Below are 18377 nucleotides of genomic sequence, written 5' to 3' on the forward strand. Positions count from 1 at the left end.
GCTGCCGCTGCTGCCCGCGCTCTGCTGCCTCGCGGCGGCGGCGGGGGCCGGGAAGCCGGCCGGGGCGGACGCGCCCTTCGCCGGGCAGGTGGGCAGTCGCGCGGGGTCGAGGCCGGGGCCGGGGCCGGGGCCGGGCAGGGGGCGGCACCAACCGGGCCTGGTTCGGGGTGCCTGGCGCCGGGTCAGCGCGAGGGCCGGGCGGGGCCCGCGGGCCGGGCTCCGTTCAGCACCGGGGACAGAGGCAGCGGGCGGGGGCGGAGCGGAGGGTCTTGGTGGCCGCGGTGACGGTGGGGTGTGTGGCCTGCAAGGCTGTGTGTGAGGGAAACCGTACGCCTCGGAGTAAATAGTAAGCGCAGCCAGTGTGTTGTGGGCTGGAGGAGAAGCCGAGGATGTTGGAGCTGGAGACGGGGGAGGGAGGAGGGCGAGGAAGGACCGGATCGTGGTCTTGGTAGCTGAAGGGCCATCGGGATAGGGGAGATCAGCGTGGCCACACCGGGCAGAGCTGAGGCCAAAGGACCGTGGGGGTGGGGGATTACAAGAAGGCACATTTCGGCCCAAGGCAGGAAGTTTTTAACAATTGGAGGTGCTCAGCCAGCCCAGGAGGCAGTGAGCTGCTCATCACTGGCATGTGCAAGTCGGAGCTCCAAAGAGAGGATTGGATGGATGCATGCATAATGCCTGCATGGATACATGCATAATAACAACCGTGCACTATGGGCCAGACTTGGCGCTATGTTCGATAGGAATTAGCTTATTTAACCCCAGCGAGTATCCTGTGAGCTTGTTGTAGCACCTGTCCCCATTTTACAGATGAGGATAGAGACCCTGAGAGCTTAAGTAATTTGCTCAAGGTCACAGAGCTAGTGAGTTGACTCTAGTCTGTTCGTGTTTAAGCCTGGACATTATGTCGTATAGAGTCGGGGACAGTTGTACTAATTTTGTTGCTGTCTTCCAGCCAAGAAGCCTGCAATTCTAATAATAATAATAATAATAATAATAATAATAATAATAATAATAGTTGAACCAGTGTTAACGTTGCTGGAGGAAATTGGTGATTGCCTGAATTACCCTGAGAGAAGTGTGTTTGTTAAGTAGACAGGGTGTTTAGAAGAATCTGCAAGAACTGCAGTTTTTAACTGGGCAAGGGACTCAAGGGATCATAAATTCTCTGAAATTTTCTGCTAATTTGTGTTTATATGTGAAAAATGTATGTTTCTCCAGAAGGAAAGCTCCAGATTTCCTCAGCCTCTCCAAAGATGATATGCTTAAAGAAAGTTTAGGATGTGCGAGAGAATCCTCTGCCCAGCTAAGAGCCTGCCTCTTAAGGGTTTATAATCATTAGCTGGCTTTCAATGAAAACTTTCTCTACTTTGTGGTTTTAGCTCTATCAAGGTGATGTGGCTCGTGGCTTTCCACCGTAGCAAAAGCAGGATTCTTCCAGACTTCCTGAGTGTGTGCAGGGCGAGGCAGAAGGGTCTGCCCTAGAGTTTAGTAAGTGTGGGCTCTCTGACCTTGCCCCGGTGGCTTTGTGACTTTGATCTCTCACCATCTCTGAAGATGGAGCCGAATGAGCTCAACTTGGAGATCTTTTTATGTCTGTGGTATTTTGCACATTAGGAGAATACAGTTTGCTTAGATGTGTCAGGATTTGAAGGGAAGGTTATGTTTACACAGCACTTACCTGTACCAGCCTTATTGGCTTCCATTATCTCACCTCTCCCACCCTTCTCCATCCCCAGCCTAAGCTTTCCCATCATGAAGGGCCATCTCCCGGAATAGTCACCCGACCTCTGTCTCCAGATGTGGAGTTCTTTCGTAAAGAAGGGATACCTTCTTTCCTTCTCAGGTCCTGTCCTGTTATTATTCATCCCATCCTTAGATCTCCTGATCAGTGCTCGTTTGGCCACAGCCTTTGGGAAACCATCCACAGAGCACCCTGATCCCTTTCACAGGTCAAACCTGATAGCCTGGAACACAACACCTTGTGTGTGGATTACTGTTATCTGACTGCATTGACTTACGTTTCTCCACATTGATGTCCCACTGACGTCTTTTCGTCCTCCTTCTCCCAGCCCTCCCCCCATTTGGCATAGCTTTTCCTTACCTGAAAGGGTTTAATATGAGCTGCAGCCTGGAAATTTTCTCTTTGCTCTACTTTTTCTGGATCACTTATAAAAAATTAAGTCAGACATGTCCCGGCATGGTCTCTAGGGGCCCCTTGGACTCCTTATCCTTTCCATTCAGAGAAGGGACGACTGGCTGTTCCCATCGGCCCTTCCCTATCCCTAAGTGCATTCTCAGGTCTTGGTGGAAGCATGACCATCCCAGTCCACTTAAAATATCTAATATGCTATCCAAAACTCATAGAAATTATTGAGGTAATTTACATCTAATTACCCCTTACTGAACACTGGTGGGTGAGATGGCTGGAACCTTATCACTGCTTCTCAGCCTACAGATGCAGTTGCTTTCTCCTCTTTCTGGCTTGAGGTCCCTGGAGTCCGACCCCTCCCTCCCTCCCCATTAGCAGGCCGTATCTCCCACTGTTCATAGATAATGCATCTCAACTCCAGACAAGTATGCCTCTCATTTACCCTAAGACAGGCTGCCAGGGTTTCCCAGAACGGTCCTGTGTTGTTCACTGCTGCACCTCGGCCCGTTCATCAGAAAGCTCTCCATAGGGCTCTGGATCACACTTGCCTCTCTCTCTGGAAAACCCCCTCCTGTCTCCTAGCATTGCTTATTCCTCTCAGGGGAACACTGAGAGGCAGCCCCAGCCATTGTGCCATTTAAGTTTTGGAAACACCCATTGTTTAGGGAGGAGAAATGTGGATCTTGGGCAAGTTTCTTCCCCACCAAGATCTAACACAGTCCCCAAACCTGAACACTCATCCTTCTGTTCTTTATGTCCAAGGGTTATGCTCATCTGAAATAGGCATGCGTAGGCTTATAGGCTTCAAGGTCCCTTCTAAAACCTTTCTTAGGAAACAGGGAGATGGCTCAGCTGGCAAAGTGCTTGCAAGCATGAGACCTGAGTTCACTCCCCAGCACCCATGGAAAAAGCCTGGGGTAGCAGCCATTTGTCACCCCCCCCCATGCAGGGTGAGGAAGAAACAGTGTCCCCAGGGCTTGATGGCTAGCCGGTCTATCCTAATTGTTGAACCTCAGGGTCTCTCTCTGTCTCTCTCTCTGTCTCTCTCTCTCTCTCTCTGTCTCTCTCTCTCTCTCTCTCTCTCTCTCTCTCTCTCACATACACACACACACACACACAAATACCACACACACTCATAGGCACACACACACAGGTAACACCATCACACACACACACACACACACACACACACACACACACACACACACATCTTCCTAGAGGGGTGCATTGCCTGGGCTCCCTTTCCCGGACCCGGGGCTCACTCGGCCCCCTGCCCCCCCCCTATTATAAGCAGAAGCTTCATAGTTCACTTTTGAGTTCTATCGTTGGATGTCATCCAAACAGCAGTGACAGGCAGGGAAGAGGGACCGAGAGGCAGCCATCACCATAGCAATCGCCAAGTAAACACACAGCAGCACTTCACAGTTACTTCTTCAATTGCCTTAAATGAGGTGTCCGAGGGCATAAACCTTGATTGCCAATGATTCAAACCAGAACTTGTCCCTGGCCTCCTGACTTCTAAATTGAAAGTGTTTTTCTTTACTATCTTTGGCTTTTGATTTTCTATCTCTTGTCTTTCATTACCAAGACCAAAAGAAAAAAAAAATTCTTTTGGATTCAGTTGGGTTTTTGCTTTTGCTTTTCTGAGCGCTTCTTTTGTATTTTGTGTGTGGGGTGGGGGAGGGGTGCTGCCAAGTCTCCGATTGGCTTCTTGCCTTTGGTATATCTAAAGCATCCCTTTCTCTTAGTACTCGCTAGGGAGAATCCCCATCTAAGGTTTTGACATTCCTAGCTATAATTTGATTTTGAGGAAAATCAGAGTAGACAAAGCTAAGCCAGTGAGCTCAGGCCACATGAGTGACAGAGACTGACTGAGACTTGGGGTGTGATGGAGTCCTTTTTTGAGGGTGCGCTCTGAGCAGGTAGAGAACACTCTCTAGTTTGCATCTGCAGTCAAGGAGGTGGCGGCCAGCCAGCTGAGGCTGAGGCAGGCCTCTCAAGACGCGCTGACAAATACCCACAGCCTTAGTGTGTTCACTATCCTTGTAGCCTCCGGTACATCCCACTCTTGTCTGGGGGAAAAGAGCCCATCAGAAGTTCTCCCTGCATGAGCTAAGCCTGTCCTGATGCCTTCTTGTGTTACTGTGGATTTTCCTAACAGGCTCTGGTTGTGTAAGGAGCTTTGAAGCTTCCAGGCACTGTGGTGTGTGTGGGGTCCTGACCGCTGCCCCATAACGGACTCCAGGAAGCTGTGCCCACTTTATGGATGACTAAACAGGGCCTCAGAGAGATGACGGGGTTTCCTCTGGGGACCCACCCACAGCTAAGAAACACTAAGGTGACTTTGGATCTCAGTCCCTGTGCTCGGTGCATTCCCCTCTGCCCAAAACTGCCTTGGCTCTGCATTACTGAAACCAATGTTTTCCACTTTCACGAATGTCCCATGCCAGACCTTGAAAGGTAATAGTTTAAAGATGAGCAAGCTGTACTGTTGGACGTAAACCCTAATTGTATCAAAAGACTTGTGTTAGAAATTACTTAGCCTTGCAGATAATATGGAATCCTGTGAACTCCCAAATGAGGAAACAGGCTGAAGTCGCCATCCCCCTCGGTGTCTGACACCTAACAGGATACATACATCTAATCTTCATGTCTGTGTCCAAGTATTCAGGTGTTCTCTTAAAGAATACGAGTTGGTCTGGGCGTGGTGGCGCACACCTTTAATCCCAGCACTTGAGAGGCAGAGGCAGGCGGATTTCTGAGTTCGAGGCCAACCTGGTCTACAGAGTGAGTTCCAGGACAGCCAGGGCTACACAGAGAAACCCTGTCTCGAAAAAAGCAAAACAAACAAAAAAAGAATATGTGTTGCTTAGTTAGGGTTTCTATTGCTGCGATGAAACACCATAACCAAAAATCAAGAAGGGGAGGAAAGGGTTTATCTGGCTTACACTTCCAGATGAAAGTCAAGACAGGAACTCAGACAGGGCTGGCACTTGGAGGCAGGAGCTGATTCAGAGGCCATGGATTGGTGTTTTAATGGCCTACTTTACATAGCTTGCTCAGCCTGCTTTCTTTAGAACCCAGGACCACCAGCCCAGGCATGGCATTGAGATGAATCTCAGATCGAGAGAAACAGTGGAAAATGGAGGGTCAGCACTCCAGGTAGGAAAAACTGAGAACCATGGCTCCTCCTGAGTACATGGTGTGTTTAGGAAATACCAGATAGTTGGATCTATCAGAGGCATCAAGTTACTTTATTGTTTCCAGTAAGAGCGTGGAAGGAGAAGGGGCTGGAAAGGGAAGCTGTGAGCGGACTGTAAGATCGGCTTTGGTCCAGAGTCTAAGGGCCTCCTCATAGAAGGTATCTGAGCAGAGACATAACCTGTTCAGAGCACCGTGAGGAGGCTGAGGGACCCGGTTGCACACGCCCCCAAGCTGCTTTGAGTGGTGGTGATGGCTTAGGGTGTACTAAGCTCTTTTAAGATATGACCTCTGGCCCTGCCTCCACCCTCACTGAGGGGTCTGCTGTTTTCATTTGTTTATTTTGCAATAGTATTAGAGCTCTCGACCAGGGCCTCATGCTCGGCCATATTAGTGCCGTACCCTGAGCTACACTGCAGCCCCTGCACAGAGCTTTAAGAACCCAATCATTTGGCTTCTCTGGACCTCATTTCTCTCAAGTTCTGATAAGTTTTTTTTTTTTTTTTTTTTTTTTTTTTTTTTTCTGTTGGTAGACCAGGCTGGCCTCGAACTCAGAAATCCGCCTGCCTCTGCCTCCCGAGTGCTGGGATTAAAGGCCTGCGCCACCAGGCCCGGCAAGTTCTGATAAGTTTTACAGCACGCATTTGGTTTGAAAGTCAACTTTGATCTACGCTTTAGTAGTATGAATGGCAATAGCAAAGTCATGTGTGTACTAAGTATGTATGTGTATGGTTTGGATATCTGTATGCCCATAAGTAACATTTTACAAAAGGTTATGTATGTAGCTCTAACAAAGAAGAAAAAAACACGTTTATGCACGTTTACTAGCAATGAATACTTTTAAAACTCAGTTCTGTTCCACAGACATTTAGGTGTCTCCTTCACTTTTTTCTCTCCCCACCTGCCTTAGAGCAGAAACCAAGCCCAGCCAGCCCCTGAACTGAGCACTTGGCTACTGTCCTCACTGCCTTACATATCTGTCTCAGGCTAAACAAACTTCCCGCCTGAGCAGCCGCTTGCCTGCCTCTAATCCTCTATGAAGGAGTCAGAAAGATGTTTTAAAAATAAATGTATGTGGGTCTAGCTGTGCATAGTGGCACACACACCTTTAAACCCCACCACTTGGTAGGCAGAGGCAGGTGGGTCTCTGCATAGCACGTTCCAGGCTAGCCAGTGTTACATAGTGAGGATCCTTTCTTTAAAAAAATTATATATATATACATATATCTTATATGATCTGTGTATAAAGTCAAATCACATTCCCCATTCCCTAAGTGTCACAGTTGATAGAGTGCTTGCTTGTGAAGTGTGTAGAGAGCCCTAGGTTTTGTCCCCAGCACTGCATAGACCAGCTGTGGTGGTTCATGCCTGTAATCCCGGAACTTGGAAGGTGGAGGCAGGAAGACCAACAAGTTCTAGGTCATCTTCATGTAGTTTGAGGCCAGCCTAGACTACAGGAAACTGTCTCTCTCTCTCCCCCTCCCCCTCTCTCCTCTCCCTTCCCCCCTCTCTCACACACACACCACATACATGTACACATGCACACAAAAGGCTGGCAAGATGGTTCAGTGGGTAAAGGCCTGTGCTGCCTGATGACACACGGCTGTTGGCATGAGTTTGATCCTCATAATTTACGTAAAGGTGGAAAGGGAGAATGTCACAAAGTTGTCCTGTGACTTCCACTCCGGTGCCATGGTATATATGCTCATACATATGCACATATACTCAGAGAGAAACAGACAGACACACAGAGAGACAGACAGACAGGGATAGACAGACAGAAACAGAGACAGAGAGATGGGAGAAATAATAAGAATGAATAAGTAAAAATTTAAAATAAAAGTTAAAAAGTAAAACCAGGGCTGGTGAGATGGCTCAGTGGGTAAGAGCACCTGACTGCTCTTCCAAAGGTCCCGAGTTCAAATCCCAGCAACCACATGGTGGCTCACAACCATCTGTAACAAGATCTGACGTCCTCTTCTGGAGTGTCTGAAGACAGCTACAGTGTACTTATATATAATAAATAAATAAATCTTTAAAAAAAAAAAAAGAGTAAAATCAACACAGCACAGATTACAGCCGTCTCCTGCTACCTATGAGCATGGCTGTACGCGCTGTTGTCCCTGTTAACCAGTTACCCATGGGTTTACAGTGTGGTGTGAGCGGTAGCTATAGAGACAGTAAACATGCCATTGCCGAGCTGCAAGGTGAGTGCCTGTTGTTGGTTTTATCTTTATGTCTTTCTGAATGCTTAAAAACTTTGGTAGTAACAAAGATTTTTAATGCATTCCAATTAGACCATCTTGTTCCCACCCTCCTCTTGCTTAAATGGCTTTTAGGACGAAGACTAACCCATTATTACTAAGCTACTAATAATTTTTTTAAAAAGACTTATGTTTATATTTTATGTATGGGTGTTTTGCCTGCATGGATGCCTTTGTACTTCAGGTATGCAGTGTCCTCAAAATCCAGAAGAGGGAACTATTTTCCCTGGGGCTGGAGTTACAGACCTCTGTGAGCTGTCTTGTGGATGCTGGAAACTAACTCTGGGTCCTCTGAAAAGAGTAGCTGGTGCTCTTAGCCATCTTTCCGGCCCCGACTGCTAGCAATTTTTTATTATGGAAAACTTTCAAACATGCTCAAAAGTAGAAAGAACACTATGGTGAGCCCTTGAACCCAGTAGCCACCAGTCAGCCACGTGTGGCCCCAGAGACCTTCTGTGGCTGAGCGCTTCCCACTCTCAGACTTCCGTTTTTCAAGCCACTCTCTTCATTGGTTGCTTGACTCCAACCACCTTGGCCCACTCTCTGCTTCTCTAGTCTATATACACCTTCCCTTTAAGAGATTGAATGGGATCATCTTTTTTCCTGAAATGTTCACTTTTTTAGTTTTCACCTGGCCTCATCACAGGGCTCGTCTGAGAGGTTATATAGTCGGGGACGGGGTCCTCCCTGATGTCACAGCTGATATCCCTGACGAGCACACACAGCACCTTTTGCTGGCTTTCACATGTCACAATTGGAATGTTTAATACTTCCGCATCTCTCTCCCAAACCAGGCTGTGCGCTCACAGCAAGAGTTCAGCAGGGACGAAAGTCATGTTAAACCTTGAGGATGCTGTAGCAAGAAACAGACTCTCCGTCAGGGATGGGATGGTACCACAAGGAGAACCAAGGACATCCACTAAACCTGGGACCCATGGGGTGGGACGAAAGGCACATTTTGAAGGATATCTAATCGTTCAGCAGGACAAGGCCAGAGTGCAAATGAATGTGGTATTCTATCGTGAAAACTAGGCGTGGTCTGCAAGGTGTGTTCAGGCAACACGGTAGCTCCATAGAGAGGGTGGGGAGTTTGGGAAAGGGTGATGAGAAAGGGCTTGAAGCTTGTTGAGATCTGGGCTTAGACTTTACAACTGGCATCAAGGAACCAGAGGATGGACTCCACACTCAACCCCCCTGAACTCAAATAAAGGAAACTTACAAACTAGGTAGAGGTTATTTAGTTCAGCCATTTTCCCATTAAAGAAACAGACAGACTTAACCGCTGGTCTTTGTCTCCCCTCTCCTTGTTCCTTAACTCATCAGTAATCAGAGGGAACCAGGAGGGCAATGGGAAGACCAGGCCTCCTCCCTCCTTAGAGTGAATGGGGGCATAGCCACTCCCCTGGCCTTGGTCAGAGGCCTTCCCAGAATTAGAAAACAGACATCCCGGGGCTGACCCAAAACCCCAAATGGACCACGTCCTCAAGCCTGGTGATTGTCTGGCTTGTGGTGGCCTCTTGGGAGTGGGCCAAGGACATTGTGTAGAGCTCCTGGGAATTCCCAGTAGTGCACTTACCACCCACTCAAGAGCCGATGGCAGCCAACAGACAACGCTGTACCATTAAGGTGTTTGTCAAGAAGCTCAGCTGGGTGTTGTGGGCGATCCTGAGGGCCCTTTTTAGACTGGCTGGAACTGAAGAAGAAGGAGAGAGAGAGAGGGAGGGGGAAGAGGGAGAGAGGGAGAGAAGAGAAAGAAACAGCTTTTGGAAGCAACATAGAACTAGAGTGGGGATGTGGCAGGACAAAAGGAAACCTCCCAGGAGGCAGGACCCTGGACCCCATTTCTGACTCCCTTGCTAACTTGCCCTGCAGTTTTAAATAAGTGATTTCTCCTCCTTGCATTTCAGTTTTCTCTTCTGCAAAACATGCATGTGAAATTACAGGGTCTTTTAAGTATTCCCAAGCTGTGCATTTCCTGGATCCTTGAATGCTTGTGCATCTAGAAGGAAGATTTTTAAAGTAGTTCTAACACAGGGGGCCAGCAGCAAGGGTCCTTGGTTACAAGGCTGGAGGAGAAAGCTTTTAATGGGACAGGAATTCAAGGGAACTGCCCAGTGAGCAAGCAGATCATGGAGAGGTCACCAGAGAGATTGGGACAGCAATGGTGGCCAAGGATGGTGGTAGTCAGTGTACTGCAGAGTGTGGTCACAAGGACCTGGTGACACTGTGTATCAGAATTAAAGCTTTATGTTCATGTATTAGTTTTCTGTTGCTGCTACAACAAATTGCCACAAATTTAGTTAATTAAAATAATCTAGCTATTGGCCCTGTTGGAAGATCCTTAATCCCATCAGGACAGTCTCTTTTGCTATGTGACGTTCACAGGCTTTGGGAATTTGGATGTGAACATCTTCCGAGACCATTCTTCCCTGATTCTTCATGTCACTGAGGGCCCCTTCACACTTCTTTTATCTTGCTTTGTCACCAGATGAGGAACATGATGCAGGAAGAAGTTAAGTCATTTGCCCGAAGGCGCTCAGCCAGGTTAGTTGATATTCATTATATGGTAGGATGTAGGTCCCAAATGATGTCTTCAGGTGGGACCCTATCCAGTCCCACTGGTGTAAAGAGAATTAGCATGACTCTCTGGAGAAGGCTTCCTAAGATCTCCAGTCCCTTGTATGCTAGGAACATGCTCTGCCACTGGGCCAACCCTGAGTCTGCATCAATACTCCTGAATTTACATGGCTTGCCCCTCTACTTTAAGGTCTCTTACTCAAATGTCTGGGACCTTTCCTGGCCACATTCTATTAAATAGCCGTCCCAGAATTCTCCATCTCCGTGGCCTGCATTACTCTTCACGACATTTATTGCTATTGATTCTCCCCCTAGATAACAAGTAGAAAGTAGCTGGAGTCTTTTGTCCTGTTACAGCTCTACAGAACCCAGTTCTTAGTACGTTGTTCAATAAATATCAATGGGGCTGGACTGATGGCTCAGCAAATCTTGCAGAGGCCCCAGGTTCAGTTTCCAGCATCCACACAGCAGCTCACCTGTAACTCCAGTTCAGTGGGGTGCAACACTCCTTCAACACTTCTTCAGGTCTCTGTGGGCTCCTGCATATGTATGGTGCACATTCATACACACTCAGGCACACACAGACACACACCTGAAGCAAATATTTAAAATGTTAAAAGGTTAAAAACAAATACTGAATGAATGGACAGAAACAAGTGGATTTGGGCCAGAGAGATGGCTCAGGGGTTAAGAGCACCGACTGCTCTTCCAGAGGTCCTGAGTTCAATTCCCAGCAACCACATAGTGGCTCACAACCATCTGTAATGGGATCCGATGCCCTCTTCTGGTGTGTCTGAGAGAGTGACAGTGTACTCATATACATAAAATAAAAATAATAAAAGAAAGAAAGAAACAGGTGGATTTGATGCTTGGGAGGCAATACCAATACTTGTTGTTAAAACCGGGTATGAGGAGTAAGGAGGAGCAAAGAATCATGGGTCATATGAGGCCTGTGATCTGAAGAACTGAACAAGCAAGGGTTCCATATTCTGACATAGACACTGTCTTAGGTGGGGTTTCTGTTGCTGTGATAAACACTGACCAAAAGCAACTTGAGGAGGAAAAGTTACACACTGATCATTATCCATTAAGAAGGGACGCCGAAACCAGACGTGGTGGCGCATGCCTTTAATCCCAGCACTTGGGAGGCAGAGGCAGGCAGATTTCTGAGTGCGAGGCCAACCTGGTCTACAAAGTGAGTTCCAGGACAGCCAAGACTATACAGAGAAACCGTCTTAAAAAACCAAAAAAAAAAAAAAAAGGGGGGGGGATGCTGGGGCAGGAACTTAGAGCTAGTAACTGAAACAGAGGCCATGGGGAATACCGTTGACTGGATTGCTCCCCCCTCCCCCCATTGCTCAGCCCTCTTTCTTATCCCACTCCTGACCTACCCAGGGGTGGTACCACCTCCAATGTGGTAGCCTTCCCACATCAACCAGTAACCAAGAAGGTAACCCTGCAGACTTCCCTACAGGCTAATAACCATCTCCCCGGTGCAGGCACTTCCTTAATTGAAGTTCCCTCTTCTCGGATGGCTCTAGCTTGTGTCAGGTTCACTGATGACTAGGAGCACAGGAGCCACAGCACAGTGGTAAGCACTGAGAACTTCGGAGTCCAGGGAAGGGAGAGCTGCCAGACCATAAGGAGTGCCTAAATCCTGCCACCCACGAGCTTGGGGACCCTGGGTAACACTGACTCTGTCTAAATCTGTTTTCTCATCTGCAGTTGGGGATCACCACTCCTCCCTGTGGAGTGCAACCCTACTGAGTGCTGAGCGCAGTGCCAAGAGCATAGTAGGCACTCTGATAATGACATCTATGATCATTACTGTAATCAGGTCATCTCTGACTGCCAAAAAGTTGTTTCTGCTTGAGTCAAGGTCTGTGTCCCGCAATCTCTCATTCTGCCCTCTGTACCCTCTGTACAGCTCTCCTTCCTTCATGAGGTCACATTCTCCGTGAGACCCTCCTCCTTAATCCTGAATGCCCCTCATGTGCCCTTGCAGGGGTCCCCAGTTTGCTTGCTTTCCTTTGGGGAGTTCCACTTTTATCTTTTTTTTTTTTTTATTTCTTTAGCTAGGACAATGGACCCCATTACCTCATTAAACAAGGAAAACCAAAGCACAGCTGATTTCAGAAAATATTTTTTTCTACCTTTAATAGATAGCAGGATTTTTGCTGGGATGGGACTTGAAACTCTTGTAATATTGAAGCCTGTGCTTTGTCCCTGATGCTCACATGGGCACCTAGGCTATGAATTTAATTGCCCAGACTATGTATCTCTGTGTTGTTAGTGTTTGTGTGTGTGTGGGTACACATGTACGTGCATGCATACTCATGCATGACTATGTCTGTGTATGTATGCACACAGAGGTCAGAGGCCAACTTTGGGTGGCCTTCCTCAGGAGCGATGTACCTTGTGCATCAGGTTTCTCACTAGCCTGAAATTAGTCACAGCCTGAAGTTAGTTGGTCACAGAGCCCAGGAGCCCTGCCTGTATCTGCCTCCCCAGTACAGGGATTAGAATCATACATCATTACAACCAGCATTTCTATTTGGTTTCTCGGAATCTATCTCCGGTCCCCCTGCTTGGGCTGTACTGACTGAGCTTGCCCTACCTCTCCAGCCCCCAGACGCTGTGATTCCATCTTTGAGTCTCTCTTCTCATTCCACCCCAGATCCCCAAATCAGACTCCTTACTGTCCGGTCCTTCCTGATAGACCCGCGATAGACCCTACCACTAATCCTTCTTAGGGTGTCAGCAGGCACTTCACTCCTAACCAGACACCTGACCATCCTCCAACTCCTTCCGTCATCTGGACCATCTGAATAGATGCGATGCTCTCGGATGGCCCGGGGACCATCTGTTGTAACTGATCCAGCTTCTCACTCCTCCCCAGCCCGTCTTGGTTTTCCAAGTGTGCTCGCCCAGTTATCTTCTTTTCCCACCCCCATCGCTATGTCTAATCAATCTCACAGCCGCCTCTGCTGTCTGCGTCTCCCTTCTCTCTTAGGACCACATTCCCCTCTCCAGACAGATCTTTGATCTTCTCTTCCTGCAGTCATCACCCAGTTCTGGCTCCCCCAGGACTGAAATCCCGCCCTGTGGCCAGCAGACCAATCACTGCTCTGTCTATGATCTCCACATCTTTGGTTCAGCCCAGCTATTTTGGTCGGCTGTACCTGCAATTCTTCTCACTTTCCTCTGGGTTTTACACCTCTTTTGGCACTTGGAAGGTGTCAGACATCTTAGAGTTAGTTAACTGCTGTCAAGGTTAGACGTCTGCCATGGCTGGTGATTGATTAATGGGTCAGGGTATAAAAAGATGGAAGGTAAGCCATTCCATTTAAAACGGAAGGAGGCTTGCTTCTTTTAGTGGGTTTTACCTTTGTTCTTTTCTTTAGATAGGACAATGGACCCCATTGCCTCATCAAACAGGGAAAACCAAAGCACAATTAGTAAGTTTCAGAAAATATTTTTTTTCTACCTTTACCAGATACCAAGATTTGACCTGGGTGTCTTCTTGTCCAGTCTTTATTAAGACCTTATTAAGCAGTTGCTCATTCATTCATTTGTTCATGAACTTAGTGACTACTGAATCAGACACTGTACTAAATACTGTGCAGGTTTAAAAAAAAAGAAAAGAAAAAGAAAAAAGAAAAAGACAGCCTCCCCAGGAGCTCAGTGGAGCTGGAGAAAACAGCTGATCAGTGAATGGAATGGGTGTGGGCATTGTAATAACTACACTTAGCAGTGTGCACAAATTACTTCAGGAATAAAGAGGGCTACCCAGCTCTACCAAGGGTTTCTAAGGAAAGTTTAATGAAAGTGGGGCTGTTTGAGGTAGACTTTGAAGGATGAATAGGAGTTTGCTACCATGTATCGAGAGAACGGGGTTTGTAGCTATCAGGACAAGCTTGGACGTGGGAAAGGGCAGAGTGGGTGTGGTGTGCCTTCTTCCTAGAGAAGTCAGGAGCAGGTGAGTGGCGGAGGCTGGGTAAACAGAGGATGCGGGAGTTTCCTAGTCCCTGATCCATGCTCCTTAGCGGAGATATACAGAACAGGGTCTTAATGCTTTGGTGACAGGACTCAACTTGGGAATAGACTTTAGAGCAGGTGAGTAGGTGGGTGACTCATTTGCTTCCTGCCATCCCCACCTGTCAGTGTTTCAGTTTTGTGGCTGATCCTAGGCCAACGGTCAAGCCCCAAGAGATTCTTTGTACCAGAACTGCTTTGAGACTAGACCACTGCTTGCTCCCCCCTCCTAACTTCACCACCCTCCCCCTCCCAACCTTTCCACCCTCCCCCTCCTAACCTCACCACCCTCCCCCTCCTAACCTCACCCCCTCCCCCTCCTAACCTCACCACTCTCCCCCCTCCTAACCTCACCACCCTCCCTCCTTCTAACCTCATCCCTTCCCCTCACCCAAAGCTCTAGCCTCTTTTACTTATTTCTCAGAATATGTCACCCATGCCTGCTGGACAGTTCAAATCTCATTTCCACCTGGATATCTTCCACAACCTCCCCTTCCCCCTTCTCCCTCCATCCCCATGACCAGACATCCCCCTTTTCTCCCTTAGAATCCTCTCCATACTTGCTCTGTAATACTAAGTTTTCACCACAGGTTAACCTACCAGTTTGTGAGTTCCAGAGCCTGGCATGTGGTAAAGTTTTGATGTTTGTTGAATGATATGATGAACAACTAAAGTATGTGAACTCTGTTCCAGGCACCCGATAGATAGAGACAGAGGGAGCCTTCCAACAGGGAGCTTAGACTCTGGTGGATAGTGGTGTGTGATGATTGAAACCCAGTATTATAAGATCTATAATAGGGGGGTTAGAGAGTACCGAGGAGAGAGGAAAATCACTTAGCCTGGGAAGCCTTCCAGGGGTAGTAATTTATGAATTGAACATTAAAATATGAAAAGCTTTTGCCAAACTAAGAATGCCAGGCAAAGAGAAATGTATGTGCAGAGATGTAAAAGAGAATCAGTGTTGGGGGACTGTGAGTATGACACTCTGCAGCATCACTCTGAAGGGAAAACATGTTTTAGACGAAGACGACGGAGATGAGAGGGGTAAGGCTGTCGCTCTTTTGCGGATGTTGCAAGACTTTTATCCTGGCAATTTGGCTTTTAATCAGTTTTATCACAAGGCCATGAAGATGTTATAATCACCTTTTGTGAAAAGTAAGAGTCACTTACTTATAGTTTCTGGTAGCTGCCTTCTAGAAGTGGTCTCATCTGGCTTTCAATAAGGACATTCACAACAGAGTTGTTTGGATAGGAACAAAACCCAAAAGCTCTTGGGCTAAGGATGTAGTTCAGATGGTCCAGTGCTTGCCAGCATGCAGGAAGCCTTGGGTTTGATTCCCCAGAGCCCCAGAAAACTGGGCATGGTAGCAGACACCTATAACCCCAACATGCCTTGGAGACAGGAGGATCAGAAAGTTCAAAGTCATCCTTGCCTGTGTTGCAAGCCCAGAGCCAGCCTGGTGACCATGAGAAAGGTGCCCGTGAGAACGGGACAGTCCTGTTTCCCAAAGTGAAGTCCTCTATCACTCATCAGCATTCAGGATGACCCTCTGGGACGGGCAGAGAACAGGCAGCAAGGCGTCGGGGAGGCTCCTGACACACTCGAATGTGGCTGTGTTGCTCATTTCCCGAGAGATGGTGTGGGGCTCCTCGGTGCTCTTGTTTCTTCCGGTTTCCACTCCCTCTCACCTTCTGGGGATGCGGTCAGATCTGTACCTTACTGTGCTCTGGTTTCTCTGCACATTTGACCTTCCCCCAGACTTCTTTTAGTCTCTTGCCCTTTTTATAGACTCTTTGTCTCTCTCTGTATCTCTCCCTCTTCCTTATAGTGTTTGAGATTGAACTCAGGGCCTTTGTGCTTGCTAGTCAAGAGCTCAACCACTGAGTCACATCCTCAGCCTCCTCACCCACCCCACTCTTTGGTTTTTGTTTTTGTTTTTAAAGAAAATGATTCTTTGAGGAAAAAAAATTTGGAAAACAAAAACTTGGAGAACAGAAAAGCACAAAAGAAGCCCCCCATGATCTTCTACCCAAAAAGATATTCAATTAGGTTGGTTTTGATTGTTCTTTAATTTTGGAGGGGGCTGAGGCTGAAGTTGAGTAGTAGAGTGTATACTTAGCATACAAGAAGCCCTGAGTTCAATCCCTAGTTCACACATGTGGGCACACGTACACGCAAACAGGCACACACGCATGCGTACCCACACACGCACACGCATGTACTGCTGACATCAACTCAGACCTTCAGGAAGTGGACAGGACCAGAACAAAGACCTAACAACCCTTCACCTGCATCTCAATTGTTAGCATTTTACTGCATTCACTTCATCTAGCTATCTCTTTCTCTCTCTCAAAATATATTTACGCGTTTATTTCAGAACCCATTAGGCACCAGTTGCAGATACCACACATTCTTATGTAAGCCTTCAATGTGTACTTCTGAAAGGCAAGAGATTCTCTTACATAATAGTTTTTTCTATGCATTTATTGTTTATCTATATATAAGGAATATGTTGCTTTGCTTATTTATAATTGTTTGTAATGGATTGCTTTGTGTGTGGGGGGGGGGTGTGGTTAGCAATGAAGACTATGTATATTCTGCCAACAGCTATGGTGCAGTGTGATACTACATCAGATTGACTTTAGGCATAGCGTGCTTTCGGTTGACAGCTGGAGAGGGAACCAATCAGAGCTAGATTTTCTGGATGTTCGCTTGACCATATCTGCGGGGTGGAATGAAGGAGGAAGAAATCAGAATGTGGGTCCAGAAGGCCTCTGGGTAAAGTGGTCTCTTGTTTTAAGGGCAAGTCTCTGCCCCATAGAAGGGAACTTCTCCAGCATAACACATTGTTTTCTTTCGTGTGTCTTTCAGAACTGGTTAAAATCGTATGGCTATCTGCTTCCCTATGAGTCGCGGGCATCTGCGTTGCATTCTGGGAAGGCCTTGCAGTCCGCGGTCTCCACTATGCAGCAGTTTTACGGGATCCCAGTCACCGGTGTGTTGGATCAGACAACAATCGAGTAAGATTTGCATAGGGCATTATGCCTTTGAACTTTCTGGGCTCTGTTCACATTTGTCATGGTGGTACCATGCCCATCCTACGTCCTTAAACGTCTACACTGCCTTCTTGGGAGAGAATACCAAGGACTGCCCTTTCACAGTTCTGTTTCTGGGTCATCTACCTGTCCCCACCCCACTGCCCATTTTAACTTTAAGCTGTGTGACAGGAGACAAATCGCTTTACCATGCTGGGCCTCAGTTTTCTTGTCAGTACAATGAGGGAGTGGGTTACTGAGGATCTGGTTCCAATAGGCTCTGTAAGTCGCCCTCTGGGGCTCCGCCCTAAGGTGCCTGTGCACGTCTAACTTGATCCAGAGACCTGTGGGGCGATCACAGGCTGGCAGTTCTTGTTCTGCTTTTCCCATTTACCAAACACCTGCTGAGTGCCTGCATGCGCCGTGCTTAGCCCTAGCCTCCTACTCAGCTGTTTTGTGACAAACACAGTCATCTGGTCACGCCATCCAAGGGCTCGGGAACACACGAACCCGAGGGAGATGCCGAGAAGGCAGTAACAGAAATCCAGCCGCGAGAATGGTTCTCATCACTTAGGATAGTGCACCGAGGAGGGACTGGAGAGGGTCACAGAGCCAGCCTAGAAGCAGCGGCCAGAGGGATGGGGGGCGGGAATCCCTAGGGGAAGTGACATCACTGTCGTGGAGGGGGCGTGGTCAGCAGAGTTAGCTGCAGAGTAGTCAGTCAAACAGAAAGGTGCCCGAAACGCATTGCTAGGTTTAGGAATCAAGAGGTTGCATAAAAGCTCCCGGGAATGGTGGAAAGAAAGTCGGGGCCGTGAGGGGAGGAGACTGAGCCCAGACGTGGCGCTGACGGGAAGACCTTTGAGAATCCTGAGAACAAATAGAAGAGGAAAAGATGGGTGGCAGCCAGAAAAGGAAGGTGTTTTTAACTTGTTTATCATGGGAGAAAGCTAGGCCAGTGAGTGGCTCACTGGGTAAAGGTGTTCCTTAGAGCCCCAGAGTCCATGTAATGGTGGAAAGAGAAAACCAACTCCAGCGTCCTTCCCTGATGCTTCACCACACACACGCGCGCGCGCGCGCGCACACACACACACACACACACACACACACAC

General features: G+C 47.8%; 1 protein-coding gene across 1 annotated transcript in view; it reads left to right on the forward strand.

Annotated features, from left to right (window-relative positions):
• Position 1: 1 nt before the first annotated feature.
• Positions 2-18377, forward strand: part of Mmp24 (matrix metallopeptidase 24) — a gene marked incomplete at its 5' end in the record, with an annotated part of 43529 nt that continues 25153 nt past the window's right edge. Inside the window, 2 exons of the mRNA XM_021192803.2 lie at positions 2-88; positions 17102-17250. Of these exons, the coding sequence (XP_021048462.1) occupies positions 2-88; positions 17102-17250 (236 nt within the window). The remainder of the gene's footprint in view (positions 89-17101; positions 17251-18377) is intronic.

This window comes from Mus pahari, chromosome 3 (genome assembly GCF_900095145.1).
Source record: "Mus pahari chromosome 3, PAHARI_EIJ_v1.1, whole genome shotgun sequence".
NCBI classification, from domain to species: Eukaryota; Metazoa; Chordata; class Mammalia; order Rodentia; family Muridae; genus Mus; species Mus pahari.